The sequence below is a fragment of the Equus caballus genome, chromosome 5 (assembly GCF_041296265.1).
Source record: "Equus caballus isolate H_3958 breed thoroughbred chromosome 5, TB-T2T, whole genome shotgun sequence".
Lineage (NCBI taxonomy): Eukaryota > Metazoa > Chordata > Mammalia > Perissodactyla > Equidae > Equus > Equus caballus.
Window position 1 is genome coordinate 2,001,776 of NC_091688.1, and position 22,605 is coordinate 2,024,380.

The 22,605-nt window shown below is 55.0% G+C and overlaps 1 protein-coding gene and 2 long non-coding RNA genes across 8 annotated transcripts in view; 1 reads left to right on the top strand and 2 right to left on the bottom strand.

The window, feature by feature from the left end:
• Nucleotides 1–8,217: 8,217 nt before the first annotated feature.
• Nucleotides 8,218–10,535, bottom strand: LOC138924193 (uncharacterized). The gene is made up of 5 exons (XR_011438944.1): nt 10,406–10,535; nt 9,730–10,022; nt 9,539–9,601; nt 8,926–9,014; nt 8,218–8,810 (listed from the first exon to the last, which is right to left on the bottom strand). It is a non-coding gene; the product is annotated as an uncharacterized lncRNA (long non-coding RNA).
• The window catches only part of MFSD4A (major facilitator superfamily domain containing 4A), a 33,666-nt gene continuing 21,223 nt past the window's right edge, over nt 10,163–22,605 (top strand). Inside the window, exons 1-3 of one of the 4 annotated variants that reach the window (XM_023640410.2) lie at nt 10,163–10,576; nt 18,851–19,049; nt 19,745–20,005. In XM_023640410.2, the coding sequence (XP_023496178.1) occupies nt 10,347–10,576; nt 18,851–19,049; nt 19,745–20,005 (690 nt within the window). In that variant the 5' untranslated portion in view covers nt 10,163–10,346. Of the gene's footprint in view, nt 10,814–13,203; nt 13,524–18,850; nt 19,050–19,744; nt 20,006–22,605 lie in introns of those variants that run through there. The other 3 variants (XM_014739419.3, XM_070267601.1, XM_070267600.1) reach the window with 3 other exon arrangements.
• On the bottom strand, nt 10,816–20,188 carry LOC111773425 (uncharacterized). Of its 3 annotated transcripts, none has more exons than XR_011438941.1 (5): nt 20,051–20,188; nt 12,625–12,693; nt 12,050–12,223; nt 11,397–11,488; nt 10,816–11,164 (listed from the first exon to the last, which is right to left on the bottom strand). It is a non-coding gene; the product is annotated as an uncharacterized lncRNA (long non-coding RNA). The 3 variants fall into 3 exon arrangements; XR_011438943.1 differs by having other exon boundaries at nt 11,030–11,164; nt 11,385–11,488; XR_011438942.1 differs by lacking the exon at nt 10,816–11,164 and having other exon boundaries at nt 11,356–11,488.

The following is a 22,605-nucleotide window of genomic DNA, read 5'->3' on the forward strand; positions in this document are numbered from 1 at the left end:
CGAGTTTGGATCCTGGGCATGGACATGGCATCACTCATCAGGCCATGCTGAGGCGGTGTCCCACATAGCACAACCAGAGGGCCCACAACTAAAATACACAACTATGTACTGGGGGGCTTTGGGGAGAAGAAGAATAAAAAAAAGAAGATTGGCAACAGATGTTAGCTCAGGCATCAATCTTAAAAAAAAAATTAATTAATTAAAAATAAAAAAGAAGAGAAGTTGGGAAGGGAGCCAAAAGGGAAAGGATCCTTGTCCTACAAAACAGTGAGTCAAAACCACTCTCAACAGCAGTGGGATGAGAAATAAAGATATAAATATGTTACTTAAAGCAATAAAGGTAATCAGCAGATTTATTTTTATTTTATTTAGAGGAACTAAATGCAAACAGCTATATAACCATGTTGGGAGCAGGGTGGGAGGAGGGTTGTTTGGAAGATATATATGAAATAAATCCTCATCTTTCATGGTCATAAATCAGTGGAGGATGTTTAAAATAGAGAAATCTAGACACAGCAGCGTAAGCATATTATTCAGAGATGTGGAGGTCACTCCCAGAATAAAGAGCTAAAAGAGTGAGAAGCAGGTGCCTCTGTGGAGCAGGACCGGAGGAGGAAGGGAAGAGGTGGGACTGTTTGCTGTGGGCTCTTCGTTCCACTTTATTTTTAACCATATGCATGAATTACTTGGATATGAAAATGTTAAGTACCTCGCCAGATAGGCGAGAAGGTGGACAGTGAGAGCTTGTGTGGCTGCAGAGGAGTTCTGGGGCCAGATTCAGATGAGTTAGACACCAGAGGCATGACATACCTTGCATGTAGGACTGAAAAACGACCCAGATAAATGATGAGGACAGTGGAGATGAGACAATGTTCTGGTTTTCATAGAGACAGAGGTATTTCTGGAAGCTATAGACCACATGGCTCAGTACAGAATCCTGGCAAAATCCTAGCACAGATTATTAGACAGATGGCTTGGGAGTGCTTTGTGATTTATTTATTTATTTTTACTCTGCCTCATTCCAAAAAGAAAGATTTGTAGCGGCTTACAGAGATATATACAAGACAAAAAGAGGTTTTCTTTAAATGAGAAAAGATTCTCAAAAAGTTGAACCTGGATTACTATATGACCCAGCAAATCCATTTTTGGTGTATACCCAAGAGAACTGAAACATGCTCACATAAAATATTGTCCATGAACGTTCACAGCAGCAGTATTCACGACAGCCAAAAAGTGGAAACCGAAACGCCCATCAGTGGATGAATGGAAAAACAAAATGTGGTATGCCCATACAATGGAGTACTATTCAACCACAAAAACAGAATAATGTGGTACATCCATACAATGGAATACTATTCAACCACAAAAAGGAATAAAGTACTGGCACACGCTGCAACGCGAACGAACCCTGAAACACCATGCTGAGTGGAAGAAGCCAGACACAAAGGCTGCATATCATCTGACTCCATTTATATGAAATGTCCAGAATAGGCAAATCCACAGAAACAGAAAAAAGACCAGTGGCTGCCAACAGCCGAGGGGAGGTGGAATGGGGATGACTGCTAATGGGCAGAGTTTCTTTTTGGGGTGATGAAAACGTTCTGGAAGTAGGTAGTGGTGATGGCCACACAACCTTGCGAATATACTAGAACCCACTGAACTGTGCACTTTAAAGGAGTGAGTTTTGTGCTGAGTGAATTATGTCTCAATTAAAAAGCACTATTATGGGAACAAAAATGAGGAAAGGAGGGTGAAGAGAAAAGTACAGAAAATGAAGAGGAATCAAGCAGGACACAACACACACCACAGAATTCTATAGAGGTGACAAAAGTGGACCATGCCTGTGACCGTGGGCCTTCTCGCAGCTGCTACAAGCTTCGAAAATAGTGTTAATTAAATGATTCCCAGCGTCCTTAAGACACACGCAAACTAGTTGCTTGGGAGAATGGCAACTTTTCCTGGTGCAGATGCCCAATAGAAATCCCTCTGGGGCGTCTTTGTCTGGGGCCCACCGGCAGCAACATCCCCACCAGATCTCCAGTAGCATATCCCAGGGGTGCTCAGGCGAGGCATGAAGCTCAAGCGTAATTCAATAAAGGCACTTTAATGAGGGGCCTAAATGGTGTAGGCTATGCAAGCAACTCTCCGGTGGTAAAATGTAGACCCTGCAGCAGTGGTTTCCAACCCTGGCTGCACATTAGAAAGCCGTGGGGAGCGTTTGCAAAACACCAACACAGGACTCCATCGACCAGAGAGTCTGACTTTTCTGAGCTTACAGGTGATTCTAACACATAGTCAAGTCTGAGAACTACTGAAGTAAATAGATGACTTGTACATCCCTCATGAAACCCTCTATGAATATTATTTCTAGCCTCAGAGTTTTTCATAAGTTCAAGGTTACAGTAATTAAACACATATGTGAGTAGGTGACATTTTCTCAACACCTGCCACGTGCCAGGCAGCTGCTGTGCTGTGCCCCTGAGACCCAAGGATTCACGTGTGATCCAACCTTCATCCTCAGGAGCTGACAGCTGGTCCACATTCCAGACACCCTGCTGGTGACCACAAGGAAGGGTGGTGAGTGAGGAGATGGAGGGGGCACAAGGCAGGTGCCTGGGGCAGCCCTGGGTGGGTGGGGAGCTCCCGCAGGATGAAGGGGGCTCATCTAGCCCTGAAGGAAAGGCAATCAGGACAGAGGAGGGTGGAGAACGGCGCCCTGTGCTCTGTGCTTTTCTCACTGATCTGGATGAGTATTAGTAGTCATGCATCACGAATGCGCGGTGTCATCCTTGCTCTGGAACAGCCCTACTGTCACATGGCTGAACTGGGACCCAAAGCGAAGGGAGGGCAGGGAAGAGGAGCCCAAACCTAAATTAAACGAGACTCGGGGGAGGGGAAGGCGGCTGAGGCGTGAGCAGCCTGGCAGCGTCTCCCGGGGGCTCTTCACCTGTTCTCTCCTCACTCTCCGCCACATGGGGAGAACCTGACGTGCTATAGTTGAAGAAAATCAGGCTTACAACTCAAGCCTTGAGGTGACACAGCCAAGCGCGGGGCCAGAATCTGGTCCAGGCCTGTGCACTCCCCGGTCCAGATTCTTTCCATTGTTCCACATACACCAAGTCATATCCCTGGATTCAACAGACCAACGGTGCATGGACAAGATGGGAAGCCCTGCTTCCACAGCGCGTCCTGGGGGCCCTGCTAACATCTGCAAGCTCGTGCACAAGTCTTAGGTGTGCAAGTAGGAGTGGGACATCAGAGGCAGGTGGTGTCCCGGGAAGGATCCAGACTTTGGAGACCTGGGCTCAAAATTCAGCTTTTTTTTTTTTTTAAGATTTTATTTTTTTCCTTTTTCTCCCCAAAGCCCCCCAGTACATAGTTGTATACTCTTCGTTGTGGGTCCTTCTAGTTGTGGCATGTGGGACGCTGCCTCAGTGTGGCTCGATGACCAGTGCCATGTCCGCGCCCGGGATTCGAACCAACGAAACATGGGGCCGCGTGCAGCGGAGCGTGCGAACTCAACCACTTGGCCACAGGGCCAGCCCCTCAAAATTCAGCTTTGATACTTACTAGCTGTGTAACCTTGGGCAAGTTTCTCTGCCTTCCTGAGCCTTAGTTTCCTTATCCATAAAATAGAGATAACAATGCCCACCTCACAGCATCATTGTGAAGATTAAAGATAATGTAGGTATGGACAAGAGGAAGATATTTACAATACACATAACTGAGAAAGGACTCATATCCAGATTATACCAAGAACTCCTAAATAAATTTTAAAAAGACAGACAACCCAATTTTAAAAGTAGGCAGAAGACGAAGGGGCATTTCACAAAAGAGGATATGCAAGTGGCCAATAAGCATGTGATAAGATACTGAACAGTATTTGCTGTTAGGGAAATGAAAATGAAAATCACTGAAGTACCAATATACTCCCGAGAAGATGGTTAAAATTCACAGGACCGGGGCTGGCCCGGTGGCACAGCGGTTAAGTGCGCACGCTCCGGCGTGCCCTGGGTTTGCCGGTTCGGATCCAGGGTGTGAACGTGGCACTGCTCGGCAAGCCATGCTGTGGCAGGCGTCCCATATATAAAGTAGAGGAAGATGGGCATGGATGTTAGCTCAGGGCCAGTCTTCCTCAGCAAATAGACGAGGATTGGTGGCAGATGTTAGCCCAGGGCTAATCTTCCTCAAAAAATTAATTAATTAATTAATTAAAATTCACACGACCGGCAAGGCCAAGCCCTGAAGGGAACGTGGAGCACCCGGAACTCCAGCAGGAGTGTAGGCTGGCACAGTCACTGTAGGTACCTGTTTGACAGCCTCTACTGAAGCTAGACCGATCTCTGAGCTGGCAACTCCATGTCTGGGTGTGTACTCAACAGAACGAGAGCTGACATCCCCCATCCACTGAAAGACAAGGCCGTGAACATTCACAGCAGCTTTACGCAGAACGGCTCCAAACTGGAAACAAGGTGACTGTCCATCAGCAGTAGACGGGATAAACGAAGAGTGGTGTGTGTGTAAAACGGAACACTACCAACAATGAGAAAGAGTGAACGACTGTTTTCGTAGACATAACACTGAGCAAGCACACTACTGTCTCTGGGGTGGGTGCTGGAAACGTTCTCTATCTTGATTTGGGTGGTGGTCACCTGGGTGTGTACACATGTAAAAATTCAATTTGTTCACTTAACACTTGTGTACTTTAATATGTGTAAGTTTAACCTCAATAAAACAGTTTTTTAAAAAGTTGTATGTTGGGCTGGCCTGGTGGCACAGTGGTTAAGTGCGCACGTTCCGCTTCAGGGGCCTGGAATTCGCCAGTTTGGATCCCCAGTGCGGACATGGCGCTGCTTGGCATGCCATGCTGTGGTAGGCGTCCCACATAGAAAGTAGAGGAAGATGGGCATGGATGTTAGCTCAGGGCCAGTCTTCCTCAGCAAAAGGAGGAGGAGGATTGGCAGCAGTTAGCTCAGGGCTAACCTTCCTCAGAAAAAAAAAAAAATTAACATAAAAAAATTGTATGTTATCCGCTTGGCACAGAGCAGGTGCTCAGTAAATACCGTCAAGCTTTTGAGAGAAGAGGAGGCAGGAAACCCATTGCACTGTTGCTATTCAGACCACTCGGGAGCCCTGGGAGGAGCTGGGAGCTCCCCTTTTTGAGGGTCACTGGCAATTAGAGCATGACGTGATGGGGTGGTAAGGATGGGAGGGTCTGGAATGCATGGTAAATGAGGAATAGCCGAAGGAAGTTGAGAGGATATTCTTGGGAACAATAAAATTTAGGAACAACATGCAGGATGTCTTCAAAGACACAGAGAGAATGGCTCTCTGCAAAACGGGAATGAGGCTTCTCCTCTGTGGCTCTAGAGCCGTGATTCTCGACCTGTGGCTGCATCTGAATCCCCTGGAGGCTTACACAACAGATTACTGACCCCTCACCCCCCAGCCCTGCCCAGCTTCTGATTCAGCAGGTCTGGGCAGGACTGAGAATCTGCATTTTGAACAAGTCCCCAGGACATGCTGACGCTGCTGGCCCAAGGACACACTGTCAGCCACTGTTCTCGTGTACGAAACCAGGAGAGTAGTTTGTGTGAAGGGGGAGGGGAATTTATTGAGAACCTAGTGTACCAGCTCCTGTGTTACGTACTCTGTCTACATTTTCTCACAGTGAGGGAGGTATTATTCTCCCAGTTTAGAGAGGAGACAACTGAGGCTCAGTTTCTCACAGGTCTCACAGCTTGGAGGAGATCCCTGTGACCCTAAGCCTGGGCATGCTGAGGCTGAGGCTGAGGAGCGACCTGCAGGGATGCTGTAAACAAAATTCTGTTTCTGAGCGGGAGGCTGTGCTAGATAATTTCAGAGTCCTTCCAGCTCTCATCAAAGTTAGGCTAGCTTCAACTCGCACTTTTAAGCACTAGCACATACTCAATACCAACTAAATGTCAGGTACTAAGCAACATCCCTCCAGCATGCATGTGGCCTCTGGTCTAACTCTAAGCTGCTTCTGGGCCGTCTCAGCTGCTCCTGTCCCTCTTGGCACCTGCAGTGACCACCCCACTCACCCTCCACGCAGGCTGAGAAGTCAGTCCATCCGGATGTTTCGTGAAGGAGGGTCTTCATGCACACCCCATCTCTGCTGTTTGCATTCACGTTGGGTAGGGTGGCTGCATCAGCCGAGTGCAATCCTTGGCACCAAGCTGTCTGCCACCCGCCCCATGCCAACCCTAGATAGCACCTTTCAATCCACTCCACTCACTCTGGCCAGCAAGGCACTGATATGGAGGCCGCGAAGACAAAATACAGAGAGGTGGGGGGTGGCCTCAGGCCCCAGAATGGCCAGAGAAGCTGTAGGATGTGCTTAACAACCTGGAACTGGAGACTTCACCCTACTGCTCCTGCCTGGCCTCCTGAGAGGCTGGGGAGCAGAGACCGGAGGGCCCCACGGACCAAGGGCAGAGGGTCCTGCCAAGCATGAAATCAGGCCCAATCCCAGGGACTCCCCGCTAGGCTGCGATAATCAGAGCTTTCCTCTTTGTACATTTAAAAAATACATATATTAAAGGTTTTCAATTTTTTTTTTTAAGTGAGGAAGCTCTTTTTTTTTTTTTAAGATTTTATTTTTTTCCTTTTTCTCCCCAAAGCCCCCCGGTACATAGTTGTATATTCTTCGTTGTGGGTCCTTCTAGTTGTGGCATGTGGGACGCTGCCTCAGCATGATTTGATGAGCAGTGCCGTGTCCGCGCCCAGGATTCGAACCAACAAAACACTGGGCCGCCTGCAGCGCAGCGTGCGAACTTAACCACTCGGCCACAGGGCCAGCCCCAAGGTTTTCAATTCTAATAGTAAGAAACAGTAAGAAAAATAAAATATACATGATGGGTAAAATATACATGATGGGTAAGGAATTTGGGCAGCTGCGCAGGTAAGAGGATCGTGGTGAGGGTACCTAGCTCTCATCTCACTCCGTGTTATATTATCTCGTCTGCTTTCTCCTTGAGTATTTGCAGGATGGAGCTCACCTACGGATGGCCCAAGACACACAGCTGACTTATTCCTCATCAACTTCCTGGTGTAAGCGGGAGTCAGTGCAGTCAAAAACCTCTCACCAAGGAGTCAATCCTGGCACTCAGGGAAGAACGAACCCCATGGCCCTTGCCTTGGAAGAGCAGCAGTAAACAGATCATTAGCAATGGTTTAGATTGGGAGCCCCAAGGAGGGATCCTGGGAAAGTCAGAGAAATCTTCCTGGAGGAAGAGACCCTTGAGGCAGATGAATAGATTTCAGGGCAAGAGCCTGAGAACTCTCCACTCCTACAGAAGGTTTCTGCCAACCTATTCAGTCGTTCCATATTTGAGGGTCTCAAACTTCTTTCCAAAGCTTGTGAGGGACAGGCATAATTCCCTTCTAATTTACAAGGAAGGAAATCAGAGAGTGGCTAAGGGACCAGCTAAGGTTTTGTCTTTCAAATTTAAGAATGACCACAGACAGCCCATCTAGGGCTAGACATTTGAATACAGCAAGATGGAAATAAAAGACAGCCTCTGCCCTTGAGGAACTTGTTATCACTTGAAGATAAGATATGTCAACGAAAACCCAAAAATAATTGTAAAGATGTTGTACAAATAATTCAGTTCCCCGGCCATTCCTCCAGGACCTGCTGTGTGCAAGGCGTTCCTCAAGGCACCTGGGAGGGGCAGGGAGAGTCAGAAATACAGGTAAATATAGAACCCACAGTTTCACTGGCCGCAGGGGAGGCAGGGTGGCAGGAAGAGGAAGCTAACAGTCCGTGGAATATAACAGCTGACACTGTGAAGCCTGTGGGGGGCAAGGAGTGGATTAGGTGCTTGCTGGAATTTGGGGGTTGGATAGAATTTTTCTGGGAGAGATTCCTGGAGGAGTGCATAATGTGACGATGCTGGAAAATAGAGGAGCTGGAGAAAGAGAAGAGAGAGAAAAAGCCAAACCTCTCCACACACTCATCCTTCCAGACCCAGTTGAGTCACCGCTTCTCCCATGAAGCCTTCCCTGCCAAAAGTAGCCACTCGCCCCTCCAGGCTCTCGGAGCACCCATGGCCAAATGTACCATGCTGTGGTGCTTGTTTCTTTATCCGCTGTCTCAGCTCAAGGGCCCTGCAGCCCAGCAAGGGAGGAAGGCCTCTGACTACAAGCGGGCTGGGTATTGCCTTCATGGTGGGGTGTCTCACTTTGCTTTTGTTTATGTACTCATTTTTACTTTTTATTATTTTATTGAAGTATAACTTACATACATGAAAAGGCAAAAATCATAAATGTACAGCCCAATGAATATTTACACATTCGTATCTGTGTAACCACCAGCCAGATCAAGCTTCCGAATGAGTGCTTCTAACACCTCAGGCTCTGCGGGCTGCCTCACGGTACCAGGTTCACTGCCTCTGTGGCCAGAGGAGCTGAACCAGGAGAATGATGTAGATGGGGGGCCCCTTCTAAGGCACTTATGAAAGAATTTCAGGTGTTGGGCTGGAGAAGCCAAGCGCCAGGGCGAGGGGTTCTGTGTGGGAAGGACCAACGTGCAGGGAGCCTTGTCCTGTGGGTGGCAGTGGGGAGCCACAGGCAGGAGCATTCCAGCTCAGCATAAAACCCTTCCTACAAACCAGAGCCGACATACACCGGCACTGGACCCTCGGGAAATAAGTAAGGTCCCCATCAGTAAGAGGTATCAGTCAAGAACAGGACTGACAAGCTTTGATCAGTAACGATGGGGCGAGGCTGGGGAACTCCGCTGGAGATTACTCCTTCCAACTCTGAGCGCTTATGCTTCTGGAATTCTGTGAGTGGCAGAGAGGACTCTCTGATTTTTCCCCCCAGAGGATAACTTTTTATTCAATCACAAATCCTGTGCAGGCCCACCATTATCACCACTGAATAAGCAATTGTCATCACCTACAAACTGACTGAGCCAGAGGGATGCTGGGGCTCAGTCTAGGGGGGTGGAGCAGATGCTGGGTGCCACTGTGAGACGAGAGCAGTGCCTGCAAGAGAAAGTGGCTGCCCCCACCTCATTCCAAGTTGTCATGGGGGCACCCACCCACCCACCCACCTCCTCAGCCCTTTCAGCCCTGGTCCCCTTGGTGCAAGTGGTCATGTCACGGCTCCTAGAACACCTGGGCAGAGGTGACACTGTAGGGCCTTACTGCTCTGCCTCCAGGGGCCAGTGCAGGAGCCACATCTTGGCTCCCTCAGGAGCAGGACCCACCAGCCCCCTGGCCACCTGGGGGGTGGACAGCCTGTGTCAGCTGCAGGCTCCTCCAAGGACTCCCGGACTGGAGGCTAACACCCTCCCATCCCACCCCACTCCCATCTGTTTTTCCAGCAAAAAGGTAATTTTCCCCATAACTCTTTTTTCCTAGAAGATTGTGTCCGAATTCCTTCTGAGATTCCTCCAGGTGGCCATCCTTCCCTTCCTGCCCCCTCTCTTCTCCTCCCCTCCCCCAACTAGGAAGAAGGAGAGAGCAGGAGTGTGGACAGGACATCTACATCCTCCTCCTTTCCGCACTTGTCCACTGCGCAGGTGAGATGCGGCAGGTGAAGACCGGCTCTCAGGACCTCCGCGGAGGAGCTTAGGGTGAAGAAGACGGGAAGCTTCTAGGGTTTTCCGTTTAAAGGGCACTGTGCTTACCCTTTTGAGCTTCTAATGAAAGCCATGAATACCCTCCCAAGAAAAAAGAAAGTATGTAGGAGATTTGCCTTCTGTTCCGGGGGAAGATGGGGGCACTGTCAGACCCTCGGAGTCCATCTGTGAAGCCCCCAGGGTTAAGGGGGGAGAGCTGGTGCTTTCCTCCACCGCCAGAGCCCAGGCCAGGCTGCTGTCTGGGGCGGGCTTGTAGCTCTCCCCAGCCTAGGCGAGGCGCCGGAAGATCCCAGCTCCAGTCTCTGCGTCCATACAGGACGTCTCGAGCTCTCAGGTTGCCCAGCTCTAAAATGGGCACGCAGGCCCCTCCGACCCTCCGGGCTGCATAAGGAGGCTGGTGGGAGGGGAGCTGGGCGGGAGAGGGGGTGGGAGTGAGGAGTGGCTCCTGGGCGCTCTCCCGCTGCCGGAGGAGGGGAGCCTGTGTGTTCGGGAAGGAGGGGGAGGCCTGCGCCCGGCGCCGCACGCGGAAGGCGCGGGCCCCGACGCGGAGCCCGCGGGGCCGCACAGGCGCCCCGCCGCTCCCTGGGCCCGAGGGCGGGGCCCTCGCGGGGCGGCCCCTCCCCGCCCCTCCCGCCGGCCGCCGGCCTCCCGGGCCCGAGCGGCCCTCCGCGGGCGGCGCGGCACTTGGGCACCGCGCGCTCGGGCCAGCAGCCGGGAGCCCGCCAGCGGGGCCATGGGCTGCGACGGGCGCGTGTCGGGGCTGCTCCGCCGCAACCTGCAGCCCACGCTCACCTACTGGAGCGTCTTCTTCAGCTTCGGCCTGTGCATCGCCTTCCTGGGGCCCACGCTGCTGGACCTGCGCTGCCAGACGCACAGCTCGCTGCCCCAGATCTCCTGGGTATTCTTCTCGCAGCAGCTCTGCCTCCTGCTGGGCAGCGCCCTCGGGGGCGTCTGCAAGAGGACGTGAGTGCCAGCCCGCGCCCGCGCCCCGCTGCCGCCCGCACTCCGCGCCCACCCCCCAACCTCCCTTCCCTTCCCTTCCCTTCCCTTCCCTTCCCTTCCCGCCGCCCTCGGCGCTGCCCCCGCCTCCTGGCAGCGGCGACCACCCCTCCCGGCTCCGCCAGCCGCGCCGCCTGAGCCGAAGGGCTGCCTCCTCCCCCACCCCAGCTCTCCCCGGAAAACTCTCTCCAGGGACTCAAGGTGACTTCTGGATTATTTACTTGCCTTCGCTCACCCCTGTGAGGGGTACACCGTGTCTCACGCCTGTTCCCCCCACCCACACCCCTGGGGAGCGGAGTGGTGGAGTCTGCCCAGGTGGGAGGTCCAAGGTGTGTCCGTAGCCCCTGCTGCCGGAGCGGAGTTGGAAGGGGGTGGGGGCAGGAAAGTGGGAGTGTAGCCTCAGGGGCCACTCTAGGTGCCAGAGCTTGCTGCGGCTTGACGAGCGCCCTGGGGCGCGCTCCACTTAATTGTCAGCTCCAGCCCAGCCGACACAGGCTGTCCCTTCCCTTTCCCGGTGGCCACGGGGCTGGAGGGTCCTGCGTGGTCCTGCTCCTGAGGGGGCCAGGGTTCCTGTATTGGTCCCTGGAGGCAGACATACAGGACCTCCCCCGCTAGGGCCATGGGGGCAGGCACAGGTGTTTCACCCAAAGCTTGGTAAGGGCGCTTCCATCCTTGGTGCAGGGGTCCCCCTCCACTCCCCACCATGTTACTCCTCCCTGGCCTCTGCCCAAGGGCCGGGCTCTGGACTTTGCCTGCCATGCCCCAGAGATACCGTTTTGGATACCATTGCAGAGCCTGATTCTCTTGCTCGAACTGAACAGGGCCACGTCCTTGGAGTCCTTTGGAAAGCCAGCAATATTCATTTTCCTAGTGCAGCTGGGAAAACAGACCCAAAGCAGAGCAGAGAAGATTTGCAAGCCATAGGCTGCGAGAGACTTCCCTAGCCCCAGCTCCTGGCTGGGGGGTTTCCTGGATTGCATGGACGCAAGCAAGCAGATGGCCTGGGAACGCTTGGGCTATCCCCGGGAAACCTCAGGGGGCCATCTGGGCCTAGGGCTCTTGCCCTTTGACTCACTCCTAGAGGTGTCCATGAGGGTGGGTTTTCCTGTCCATGTCACTTCCAGAGATGAGAGAGGAGTACAGGTGTCACAGAGACACAGCCACCCAACTGACAAAACGTCATCCGTTAGGGAGTGATTATCCCCATGGCCAAAATCCTCTTGTACACTGAAAAATTCCCTTAAGAAGCAAGTCTCCTTGTGTATGCTGGTGTTTCTGTGGGTTTTGTACAGGACTGGATGCATGTGAGACGCAGGACATCTTACGAAGCAGCTCAAGGTCCCTTCTGATTCTGCCTAGTGGTTCAATTAGAAGCCTATCAGGGTGTTTTCTGTTTGTTTTTTTTTTAAGTGCTGTGACTTGCAGAAGCTCCCTTACCTGGAACTTCTTAGGAACATGTGTAGTGCAAAGAACAGGAAGGGGATGAGGGTAATTCTAAATGGCAGGTTGGCGTGCCAGGTTTTGTGAAGGCAGCAGAGATCCCCTCCAGCTGGGCCATCTCTTCCTCCTTTGCTTTGTGCTTCTCTCAGGGTTACTCACTCCTCGGGGGCTCTGGGCAGGCAGTGGAAAGGGTCTTTTAGCAGGAAACCAGCTCACAGAAAAGAAAGTGATAATGGTAACAATAATATTGAGCACTTAGTGCCAGGCCCTGTTCTTAGTACCTCACGTGTATCAACTCATTTAATCTTTACAACAACCCTGTAGAGGAGTACTGTTATCTCCATTTTATGCATAAGAAAGCTGAGGCACAGAGAGGTTCAGAAATTTGCCCCAAGTCACATAGCTGTTAAGAGGCCTAGTCAGGATTTGAATCCAGGCATATGCCGCTAGAACCAGATACTTTGGCAATGCCTCTTGCTTTATGAGCAGTCAGCTTCAACTCTGCAGGATACAAGTTATGCACTATACTCGCCAGGCACCCACACGGCATGAGGATCCCTATGAATACTCACGGGCTGCGTATTCCTGAGCTGCTACTCCTGGGGAGGAAGCTGTGGGCCTCTGGAGCGTCCAGCTAGGATCTGAGAGGTGGGGGGGGGGGGGGGGGGGGCGGGCCTGTCAGTGTTTCAGGTTTAAATTCTGAACCTCAGTCCTCTTACCCCCAAGACAAGATGTCATCAAGAGCCCTTTCCTTTGGCTAAGAGCAAAGCAGACTTCAGTGGCAATGCAGGGATGTCACGGGGGTGGCCTGTGTGCAGATGAGAGTCACCACCTAGCCAGGGCTGGGCAGCCCATCACAGTCCCCCATCCCCCACAACAAACAGAACAAACAGGCCGCCCCGCCTCCCCCAAACCAGCCTCTAAAGCTGCTCGGGGCCTCTCCTCTCCACGTCTCAGTTAAAATGCTAATACCCCTGCCAGTGCTTTTCCGTGGAAGTGATTACTGCTGGCTGGGACTGGAGGGGATTGGTTTAACAGACCAAGGGCCAGCTGCTGCGGGGGACGGGGAGAGCGCGCAGGGACGGCGCGTGGGGGCGGAGAGTCGAGGCAGTGCCTCTTTCTCTAGGGTTCCTGCTCAAGTCCTGCCTACTGCTTGGCCCTGGCTGCCGGCGTTGTGCATTAGAAGGACTGTGTGTGGAGGGCCTTGGCTGTTAGAGTGGGTGCAGGGGAGGACAGGAGCCCTCTGCTCAGGGCAGGACCAGCTCGTGCTCTCGCTCTCGCTTTCTCTGGCTTCTAGCATAGACAGAGATCTTGAACGAGGCTGCCACATGCAGGCCTAGAAAGAAAGGGGTGCAGTTACAGCCCGAAGAATCTGGACTAGACCTTCCTTGGGAAAGTCTTGCTTATTGTGAGCAGGAAACCATTCAGAGAAGAGAAGAACACGAAGCCACCTGGTTGGCAGGGTGTCTAGGTATGTGCTTTGTCAAACAGGAAGGAGGAGGAGGTGTTTAGACAAGAGCCTCGGGTTTCTTTCTGGTTTCTTGGGGACCTGTCTAACCACCCTGGGTAGACCCCTTTGTCTCAAAGGTGTCAGGTAGATAAATGGCTTCCAGAGGCTCCCCAGCCTTCTCCCAGTCTCCCCTTGTCCTCTCCCTTGCCTGCACCCTCTTAATTAAAGACTTGTTGACTTCTTCCTCTTTTTTCCCTATTCACTATCTCCTTCTCTACCTTTATTTTTTTCTTGAATTCCTGCAAGTCCTGCCTTGCCCAAAACTCAGCTCTGACTCCCTCCTGCCCCTTGCATGAAACCCAGTCTTCCATGCAGGATTTCCCAAGATGCTGGCCCTCTGCATCCCTGGAACACAGTGCAAAAGCCAGCTCCTTCCTCTGAGCTGGGCCCTGGTTAGTCTTCTGTCTGGAAAGCCTCTGCCTCTCCCTCCTGCAGCCTCTCCACCTTTCAGCATGCAACAAACCTGGGCCGAAAGCCCACCAGGGGGCTGGCACCAGGCATGGTCATTGGTTTAAAAACCCTTCTCATCACAGAGTTACCATATGACCCTGCAGCAATTCCACTCCTAGGCGCATATCTCAAAGAACTGAAAATGTATCCACACAAAAACTTACACATGAATGTTCATAGCAGCATTATTCCTCGTAGCCAAAAAATGGAAGCAACCCAAATGTCCATCATTGGGTGGATGGGCAAACAAAATGTGGTATATCCACACGATGGAATATTATTCAGCCGTATTTCCCTTCCCTTTCTCCCTGGCTTGTGCTGCAGTCTCCAGCCTGCCCTAGCTGCCAGGGGGTACCTTGTCTCCTGGTTTCTTGTCCTAGGCCCCTACTGCTCTCCGGGGCTGCCTGCCCCTTTAGGGTGGAGAAGGGCTGGGGATGCCCCTTGGTCTCCCTCGGTTCTGCGCTGTGGCCCTCTGCCATGGTCCTTCAAAGAAGGAGATCTTCCAGGGTGGACAGGAGGATCCCTGAAGCAAGAGTGTCAGCAGACTGGCAGTGTCTGCCCTGGGGTCAGTGCCTGCCCTGGGGTCAGTCACACTGGGGGCCTGGGGCTGGGCTTCACCAGCGTTCTTCCCCACCTTGGGGAGTGGAGGGTCAGACGGGCTGGCTGACACCTTACTGCTGAAGCCCTTCCGCTGTTTGGGAGCCAAGCAGCCTTTCCTCTCACAGCCCCAGGAGGGCCAGCGCCCACCGCAAGGCCAGGTCAAGGTAATCACGTGTGCCCTCTGGGTATGGCAGAGCACGGGGCTGCCAGGGGCCGTGTGCTCAAGGTCACACAGCAAACTGGCCGGGCAGGCCCCTCTAGCAGAGCCTGTGCCAGGCTGGGGCAGGACCTGGCTCCCTGCTCTCCCTCCGCATTCGCACCTTCCGTGTGGAGCCATTAATGAGTAACTCGACATTCTCAGGCTTCCTGAGGAAGGGATCCCTAGACGGCCTAGACCGTTCCTGGGTCTCTGCGTGCCTTGAGGGCGTGGGGCTCTTCCTCTCACTGGCCTGAATTAACCTCTGAACCCAAGACCAGGGGAAGGACGTTCACTCCAATGGCCTTTGCCTGGATTGGGCATCAGAAAGCTGGCTCGGCAGTACTCTGCTCTTCCCCGCTCTGGCCCGTCTCCTGCTCTGTAAAATGAAGGAGAGGACTCTTGGGTCCTTGTTGCCTCGCTAGCAGTTCCTGGACCAGCCACCCGGGGTCGCCCCGTGGGCCCTGCAGCAGGCACAGAGGCAGCGCCTGGGGGAATCCAGGACCCTTTCTGCTGAGCGCACTTCTCTGGGCCTGGCAGTGATCTTTGGGGGAGCCTGGGGCCAGCAGGGAGGGGGTGAGCATCGGGGAGGGCGTTCTGCAGGTGCCAGGGGAAGAGCCCAGTGAGTGCGCATTGTAACGTCACACTCACCCCTCAAGGCAGCCTCACGAGGCAGAGCTTACTGTCTTCACTTTACAGGAGGAAACTGAGGCTCAGAGGGGCTGAGTGTAAGTGGCTTGCCCCAAGCCACACTGCTGGGAAGTGGCAGAGGTGGGCCTAGGACCGGTCTCCTGATTACAAACCCCACCACATCCGTGCTGCCAAAGCTGTTTCCACATTATTATTCTATAATTTTCAATTACTCACATTCCTGGAAGGGGCTGTTGACCAAACCATTAAGTGACCGCACCAATTAGTGTATTTCAGTCTGGCTCTGGGATGTATCTGGGACTCCTTTTTACTTGGCAACAACATACCATTCTAAAGAAATTTGTTCAGGCTGATTTCTGGAATGCCCAGGCACAGCCTGCTGAGGGTGGGGGGTTCCAAACAAGGTTTCCTGTGGTGCAGCTGTCACTGTTTACTGGGAACAGGTCTCCATCCCACTGATGGCCAGGAACCCCAGCCCCAGGACGGGCTCGGCCCTCCCCAGCCCCAGCTGGCAGGGCGGCAAGTTCACATCACAGCCCAGGCGTTGGCAGGCGATGCGGGGAGGGAGCTTCCCGGGCCAGGCTCCGTCCAGCCTCTCCTTTCGGCCTGACGGCTCTCCCGCCTGTCACTGGGCCTGGGAACGAAAAGCCCCCGCGGGCATCTTAAGAATGAGAAGGGGAGAGGGTACAAATGGGAGAGAAGAGAAGAGAGGCCTGCACGGGGCAGCCCACTGGCCACCAGCCCTTCTCCAACCCCGAGCCTCCTGCTGTTCACCCAGCACCTTTCTGTCAACCTGCCCGACTTTATTCTTCATCTCTTTGCTTCCGTCTCTCTCTCTCTGTCACCCCCATCCAATGCCCACACCAGGATCTCGACAGTCTGCAGCCGCCTTCCTCTGGCCATCCCATGTGGGGTGACGGGACAAGCCTCCCTCAAGCACTGTTCCCATTTCATCAGCAGCATCTAGCACCCCTGCCCGGAGCACCTTCTCAGAGCCAAGCGCCGTCTGGGCATGGGGTCCCGCAGTGGACGGGCGGCAGCACATGCCGTGGGAAGCCCGCAATGGAGCCAGCAGTTATAAGAGGGAGCATTTGAGCTCCCATGATGCTGGCAGAGGGGCCGCTGGGGCTCGTGTTCCGGCGACTGTTCACCGTTGCTCCCTGAGACCAGGGGTCTGCAGGATGTGGCCTGTGTTCCCTGCTGGCCACCTCGCTCTCCAGCCTGTATGGGTCTGTGGCCCAGCAGCAGCCTTTTTACACACTCGCACTTGCACACACACTCCTCCGTGGAGAAGCAGCGTGACATAGGGACTATCAAGTCAGAAGACCTGGGTTTGAGTCAGGCTCTGTCAGCTACTTTCTTAGCGTTTCTCAGCCTCAGTTTACTCATGGGTCAGATAGGCACCATCGCAAAGTCTCCCTCACGGCATTGTCGCGTGCACCAGATGTCTTGGACACTGTAGACAGATGCTCTTTGTCCCGTGTGCACGGTAGTGTTAGTTACCGTTTTCTTTTCCCGCAGCTGCTTCTCTCTCAGTTTGCTGATCCCGGGCCCCGTTCCCTCGGGACTTTGCCACCGGACTGCTTGTTAGCCACTGTCAAGCTCTCCAGGGCCACAGCGATAACATGTAAACTCTCACAGGAGTGTTTGCCCTTGACTTAGTGCGTCTGTGCTTCACCACCCAGTGCTGAGCGAGGTGGTGGGACTGTCAGGTCCGTGTACCGGGTCAGTGGGGGAACGTTTAAGGGGGAGACGGGACGCTTTTGCTATCCTTGACGTCAGGCCACCCAGGAGACTGCCTAGTCTATTTTGTGCAGGAACAGAAGGGGAAAAGGGCTGCTGTGAGAGCCTGCCGTTTTTATCAGCCCGGAGAGTGTGGGCCTCTCCTCTGCCGGGGCCACGGAGGGCAGTGAGGCGTGGCTCCCAGCTTGCGGGAAGCAGAAACACGTGAACTCAGTGGGCAGCCCGGGCTGTCCGTGCTCGGCCGGCAGAGCAGTGATGCCGAGAGGAACGAGGGGGTCGGGAGGGACCATGACAGGCCTTCCCACAATACCACCCCCCTGTTTCTCTCCCAATGCTGGGTAAAGTGAGTCCCTCCTCCCCCTCACAGCTCTGAGCTGGGGACAGGCAGTAATCTCCCCGGCAGATCAGCCTGGGAAGCAGAAAGAGAAAATAACGAGCTGTTGCTATCAGCAGAACCCTTCCTATAAAGGATTTTAATCAAAGATGGGACAAGATGGAAAGCTGAGAGCCCAGGGGGTCAGAGGCAAGAATCTCCTGGAAAAAAGTAGCAGAGCCTGGGGGCTCCTAGGGGCCTCCCTCTTTTCTTCAATGTGCTGGAAACTCAGACAGGCCTTTCTGCCACATAGGCACCTCCACACCCAGGTCCAGTAGCCAGATGGAGGGTGTGGGGGCTTTCCGACTTTTCATCGTCTGAGAAAGTTCCTCCACAACCTCCCTTCCAGCACCTTCTTGCTACCCAGTCTCCTGCCCTGCCCACCCCCGCCCCAGTTTGCCTTTCAGACTGGTCCCAGAGGATCCAGGGCCCCCTCCCTGTCTCAGCGTCTGCTCACTGGGTGGAGCCTCAGCTACTCCATGCACCCATTTGCTCGGGCCGTCATCACTCATGGTGGGGCAGGCCTTCAGCTGCCTGCTATGGGCTCCTGGAGGGTGGGGGGAAGGTCACCACTCAGACACTTCTCTGTGGGGACGGCCACAGGGCCTTCCTTCTGGACACTTGCCAGGCACAGAGCCCGAGACCTCTGCCCATGGAGAGGTCACCAAATTACCCAAATACCTGGGCTGTGCGCTTTGGTTCAGGCAGCTCAGGCCTGGTGCCTGCAGACGTTTTCCACTCTTGCGTGGGGAGGGCAGACTGCAGCCCAGCTCGGGGAATTTTGGGTCCAGGTTCCATCCCAGGTCCCACCTCCAGTCTCGTGCATTTGACTCTGTTCCGTTGCAATGCTCAAAGCAGCTTGCCCTCACGCCATCCCTGAGAGGCATGGAAATATCCCCTGAGAGGGATGCGCATTGTTTGTAAGTAAACAATTCAAAGTCTAAGAAAACAATGAGAACCTGCCTATGGGTAAAATAATAGCAGCTGGGCCTTGTGAGGTGCCCGTGGCACGGCATTACAGAGTGTCTTCAGTTCTCACAGCCACCTGTGCGGTCGGGGTTGTTATCCGAGGAGACCGAGACATATCAGACATCTCACGCACAGCCCGTAGCTAATGAGTGACAGCCTTCTTCCAAAGCGCCTTCCGCTTCTACCAGAGGCTGGCGGAGATGTCTCAGCTTCCCCGTGACCGCTCAGCCACTGGAGGACAAAGAGGGGGCTCTGCGTTCCAGGGGCGCCAGCCGCCTCCGCTGACCTCACCCCTCTGCTCCTCAGCCTGGCCCAGTCATTATGGGCCCTCTTCACCTCCTCTCTGGCCATCTCCCTGGTGTTTGCCGTCATCCCCTTCTGTCGTGACGTGAAGGTGCTGGCCTCCGTCATGGCGCTGGCCGGCCTGGCCATGGGCTGCATCGACACGGTGGCCAACATGCAGCTGGTGAGGATGTACCAGAAGGACTCGGCCGTCTTCCTCCAGGTCAGCCCGTGGCGGGAGTGGGGCCGGGCGGGGGGAGGGCACGGGGAGCTCCCTGGGCTCTGTCTGTCTCTCCCAGCCCCCGCCATCTCGGCCCTCTCCCTGGGGCTAAGTATCTATTCCTTGGGCCGGGGTGGTGACTGAGAAAGAGCACCAAGGTCTCAGTTGAGTGTGGCCATGCCCACCTGGGACCCCTGGGCAGTCGCTCAATTTCTCTGGACTTGAGTCCCCTCATCTCTCGGATGGGGCGATGACCCCTCCGGCACTGCAGGGTGGCCACCGGAGGCCACATGCTGATGAGAGGAGGTTCTTCGTGAACTGGGAAGTGGCGTGATGGGAGGGCTCGCTGTCATCTTATTTCTTCTTCCTTCCTTCTCCTCCCACTTACCTGTTCAGCCTTTCTCTTTATTAAAGCCCACTTGCCTTTGGGGTGTGAGGTGGTGGATACTAACATGGGAACAGCCCGTCAGGGGTTAAGGTTTGGGAAAGAAGGGAGAGTGAAGGAGGGGTTGGCCACTGTCACCAAGTTACCCAGGCTAGGAAGGTGGCTGAGAGGAGCTTCCTCCCTCCCCTCTCCCGCCTCCCGCTCCCTGTTGCTCCCCACGCTGGAGCGAGGCGGGGGCGCCCCAGATGGGACACAGGGCGTGGGGGATAAAGCCTGAGCCATCCCCCACCCTCCACTTCTCCTCCCTCCACAGGTTCTCCATTTCTTTGTGGGCTTTGGGGCTCTGCTGAGCCCTCTTATCGCGGACCCCTTCCTGTCTGAGGCCAGCTGTTTGCCTGCCAATAACACAGCCAACGCCAGCTCCGGCAGCCACCTATTCCATGCATCCCGGGTCCTGGGCCAGCACCATGCTGACGCACGGCCTTGGTCTAACCAGTCGCTCCCTGGGCCACCCCCGCAGGACGGGGCAGGGACCCGTGTGTCCTATGCCTTCTGGATCATGGCCCTGATCAATGTGAGTGCCAATGGGACAGGGCTGGGTGGGGACAGTCACACATACCTGTCCATATGAGCTCCCAGTGCAGAGTCTTCTGATTCTGAGCAAGGTGCTGGGGCTGAGGTGTGCCCTCAGGAAGGCAAGCAGAGGGGAGAACTGACCCCCAGGGATTCATCTGCACACTAAGAGGGTGGTGAGCGATCATCCGGAAGGTTCTTCAGTCGTGACTTCCTGTGGTCGAGACTGTAAGGCAGGCAGAGCAGTGCCTGAGCAGGTTTAGCACAATGACATCAGGGCCAGCCTTCAGGCCGTCTGAGGCTCCATGGGAAACCAGCTCTTTTCCTCCCAGGTCAGATGAAGCAGAGCTGGGAGCACTGCAGGCCGTGTCACGCTCCTCTCTGGGACCCTCAGTCTCTGGTGGGAGTCCCCTGTGCCTGCTATGAGGTGGGCTCCTGTGAGCCGGGGGATAGACGCGAGATGACCCTGCCTGCCAAGGCTGCCTTGGTGGGAGCAGAGCAGAGAGACCACCTCACCGTGACTGGGCCCCTCACTGAGGCCCCTCTGTACCCCTGGCTCTCATCCTCCCCTGCCACGTCAGCACTGACTCGGATCCCTTCTGGAAACCTCCTCTGGCACTCTGCAACCCAAGAGGAGTTCCCCTACATTAGCCCAGGCTGCAGCCAGAGGGTGGTGGGTTCTGCTCTCCCCCCTCTAGCTTGGGAAGGACTGTTATGAACACAGGACCAGCCCTGGCCTCCTGGCTTGGGCGCAGGGTGGGCTGGGGTGGGGAGTGCTGGCCTGGCTGCGGGATGGAGGCACCGCACAGCTTGCCACCCTGACTTAAGAGCCTCTTGTTGCACCAGGCCAACTCATCAGCTGTCCAGAGGCAGGCAGCCTGGGCTCAGGCACTACCCCCTGCCCAGCTACTGCTGGGCCTCAGTGATGCCGCATGTGCAGCGTGAAAGGGGCCTTTGAGACCACCCAGGCCCACTGAGCAGCAGGGTGACACCGGCTCAGTTGGGGCCCTGATCGGGCCTAGCAAGAGGCAGGGCCGGGCCGGAACCCTGACTCCCGCACAAACCTCCACCCTGCCGCCCCATGGTCACTGCTCATTTTTCCTTTCTTTCTTCTCCTTTGTAACTTCTGTAGCAGAATCTTCGCTGGGGCCTCTCAAAAACACACCCCTCTCCCTCTGCTCCTTCCCTTTTCTGCCAGGCCCACTTTGGGGCCTGTGCCCTCCAAGGGGACCAGCGTAGGGCAGGAGCACTGTTGGTGCAGTGTCAAGGCTGTGCCTCCAGGACCGGGAAACCGGAAGGCCCAGCCTGAGCCTGAGGGCTGTTTGCTCGGCCCCACAAGGTGCAGACTGCAGGCACTGTGTTTGCTGCAGGGTTTCCGGGCTGTTTCCATTGGTTTGTGTCTGAAGATAAACACTCCAGCACAGAAGAGAATGGCGCTGTGCATGCATGTGGGCACGCACTTGCACACGTGCTCACACACCCACCCCCACCCACACAGAGGCACAGCCCACCTGGCATTCTGCCTCCCTGAATGGGCTTCTTATGCTGATCGTGTGTGTTCCTGCGCCCCGCAAGCCAATGCCCTGTGAAGCCTTTCCCCCTGGCCGTCTCCCTGGAAAGCCCCACCTGAGCGATCGCCTCTTGTACAGCTGTTTCCCCTTGGCCTTCACCCGGGCACTCTGCCACTGCAGGCCTCTGCATGTGGGTTTCCTGTTTCCCCCATCAGACTGGAGGGAGGGCTTGTCTCCCCCTTCAGACCCGGGACTCCTGAGGGCAGGGCTGTTTTCCTCCCACTCAGGCCCACTTTGTGTCTCTAAGGCCACTGAGGGGAAGGAGGTCTGATTTTAACTTGTTTTGGAGTGTGGACGAGGCTCCCAAGGTGCCCACAGAGGAGCGATAGGGCGGGGGCATGGGGAAATGCCCGGATGGGCCAGCCTGGCTCCAGGCGAAGGGGAGGCTCCTGTTGAGCGGCACCAGGCAGGGGCTGGCAGTGCGCTGACTTCCATGTCTCCCCGCTGCTCTGCCTGTGAGCCCAGAGAAGCCTGTCAGCCTGGGAAGCTTCTGCGGGCCCCAGGCTCCCTCTCTTTCCTAGGCAGGAGGAACGGGGGGGGGGGGGGGGGGGGTGCAGCAGGAAGGGCAGAGGTTAGGCGTGAGGCGCTTCCTGGCAGCGAGGGGGGTCAGTGCCGGCAGGGCGCCCTGGGGGGCGGTGGAGCAGGAGGCGTCCGCGGGGCTCTGGGGAGCTCGGAAGGCCTAAGCGGCTTGAGGTAAATGGCAGTGAGCGGACCCTTAAGCTTGTGTGTGCGTGTTGCTTGTAGCTGGCATTTTTTCAATCAAAAGGAGCCCATGTCTCTGTTTTCCAGACACCAAGCCCCTGAGGACAGTCTCTGTGCCCTCCCGGGGGGTAATATCACCCAAACAGCCCCTGAGGACAGCCTCTGTGCCCTCCCAGAGGTTAATATCACTCAGACAGCCCCTGAGGGCAGCTTCTGTGCCCTCCCGGGGGGTAATGTCACCCAGACAGCCCCTGAGGACAGCCTCTGTGCCCTCCCGGGGGGTAATGTCACCCAGACAGCCCCTGAGGACAGCCTCTGTGCCCTCCCG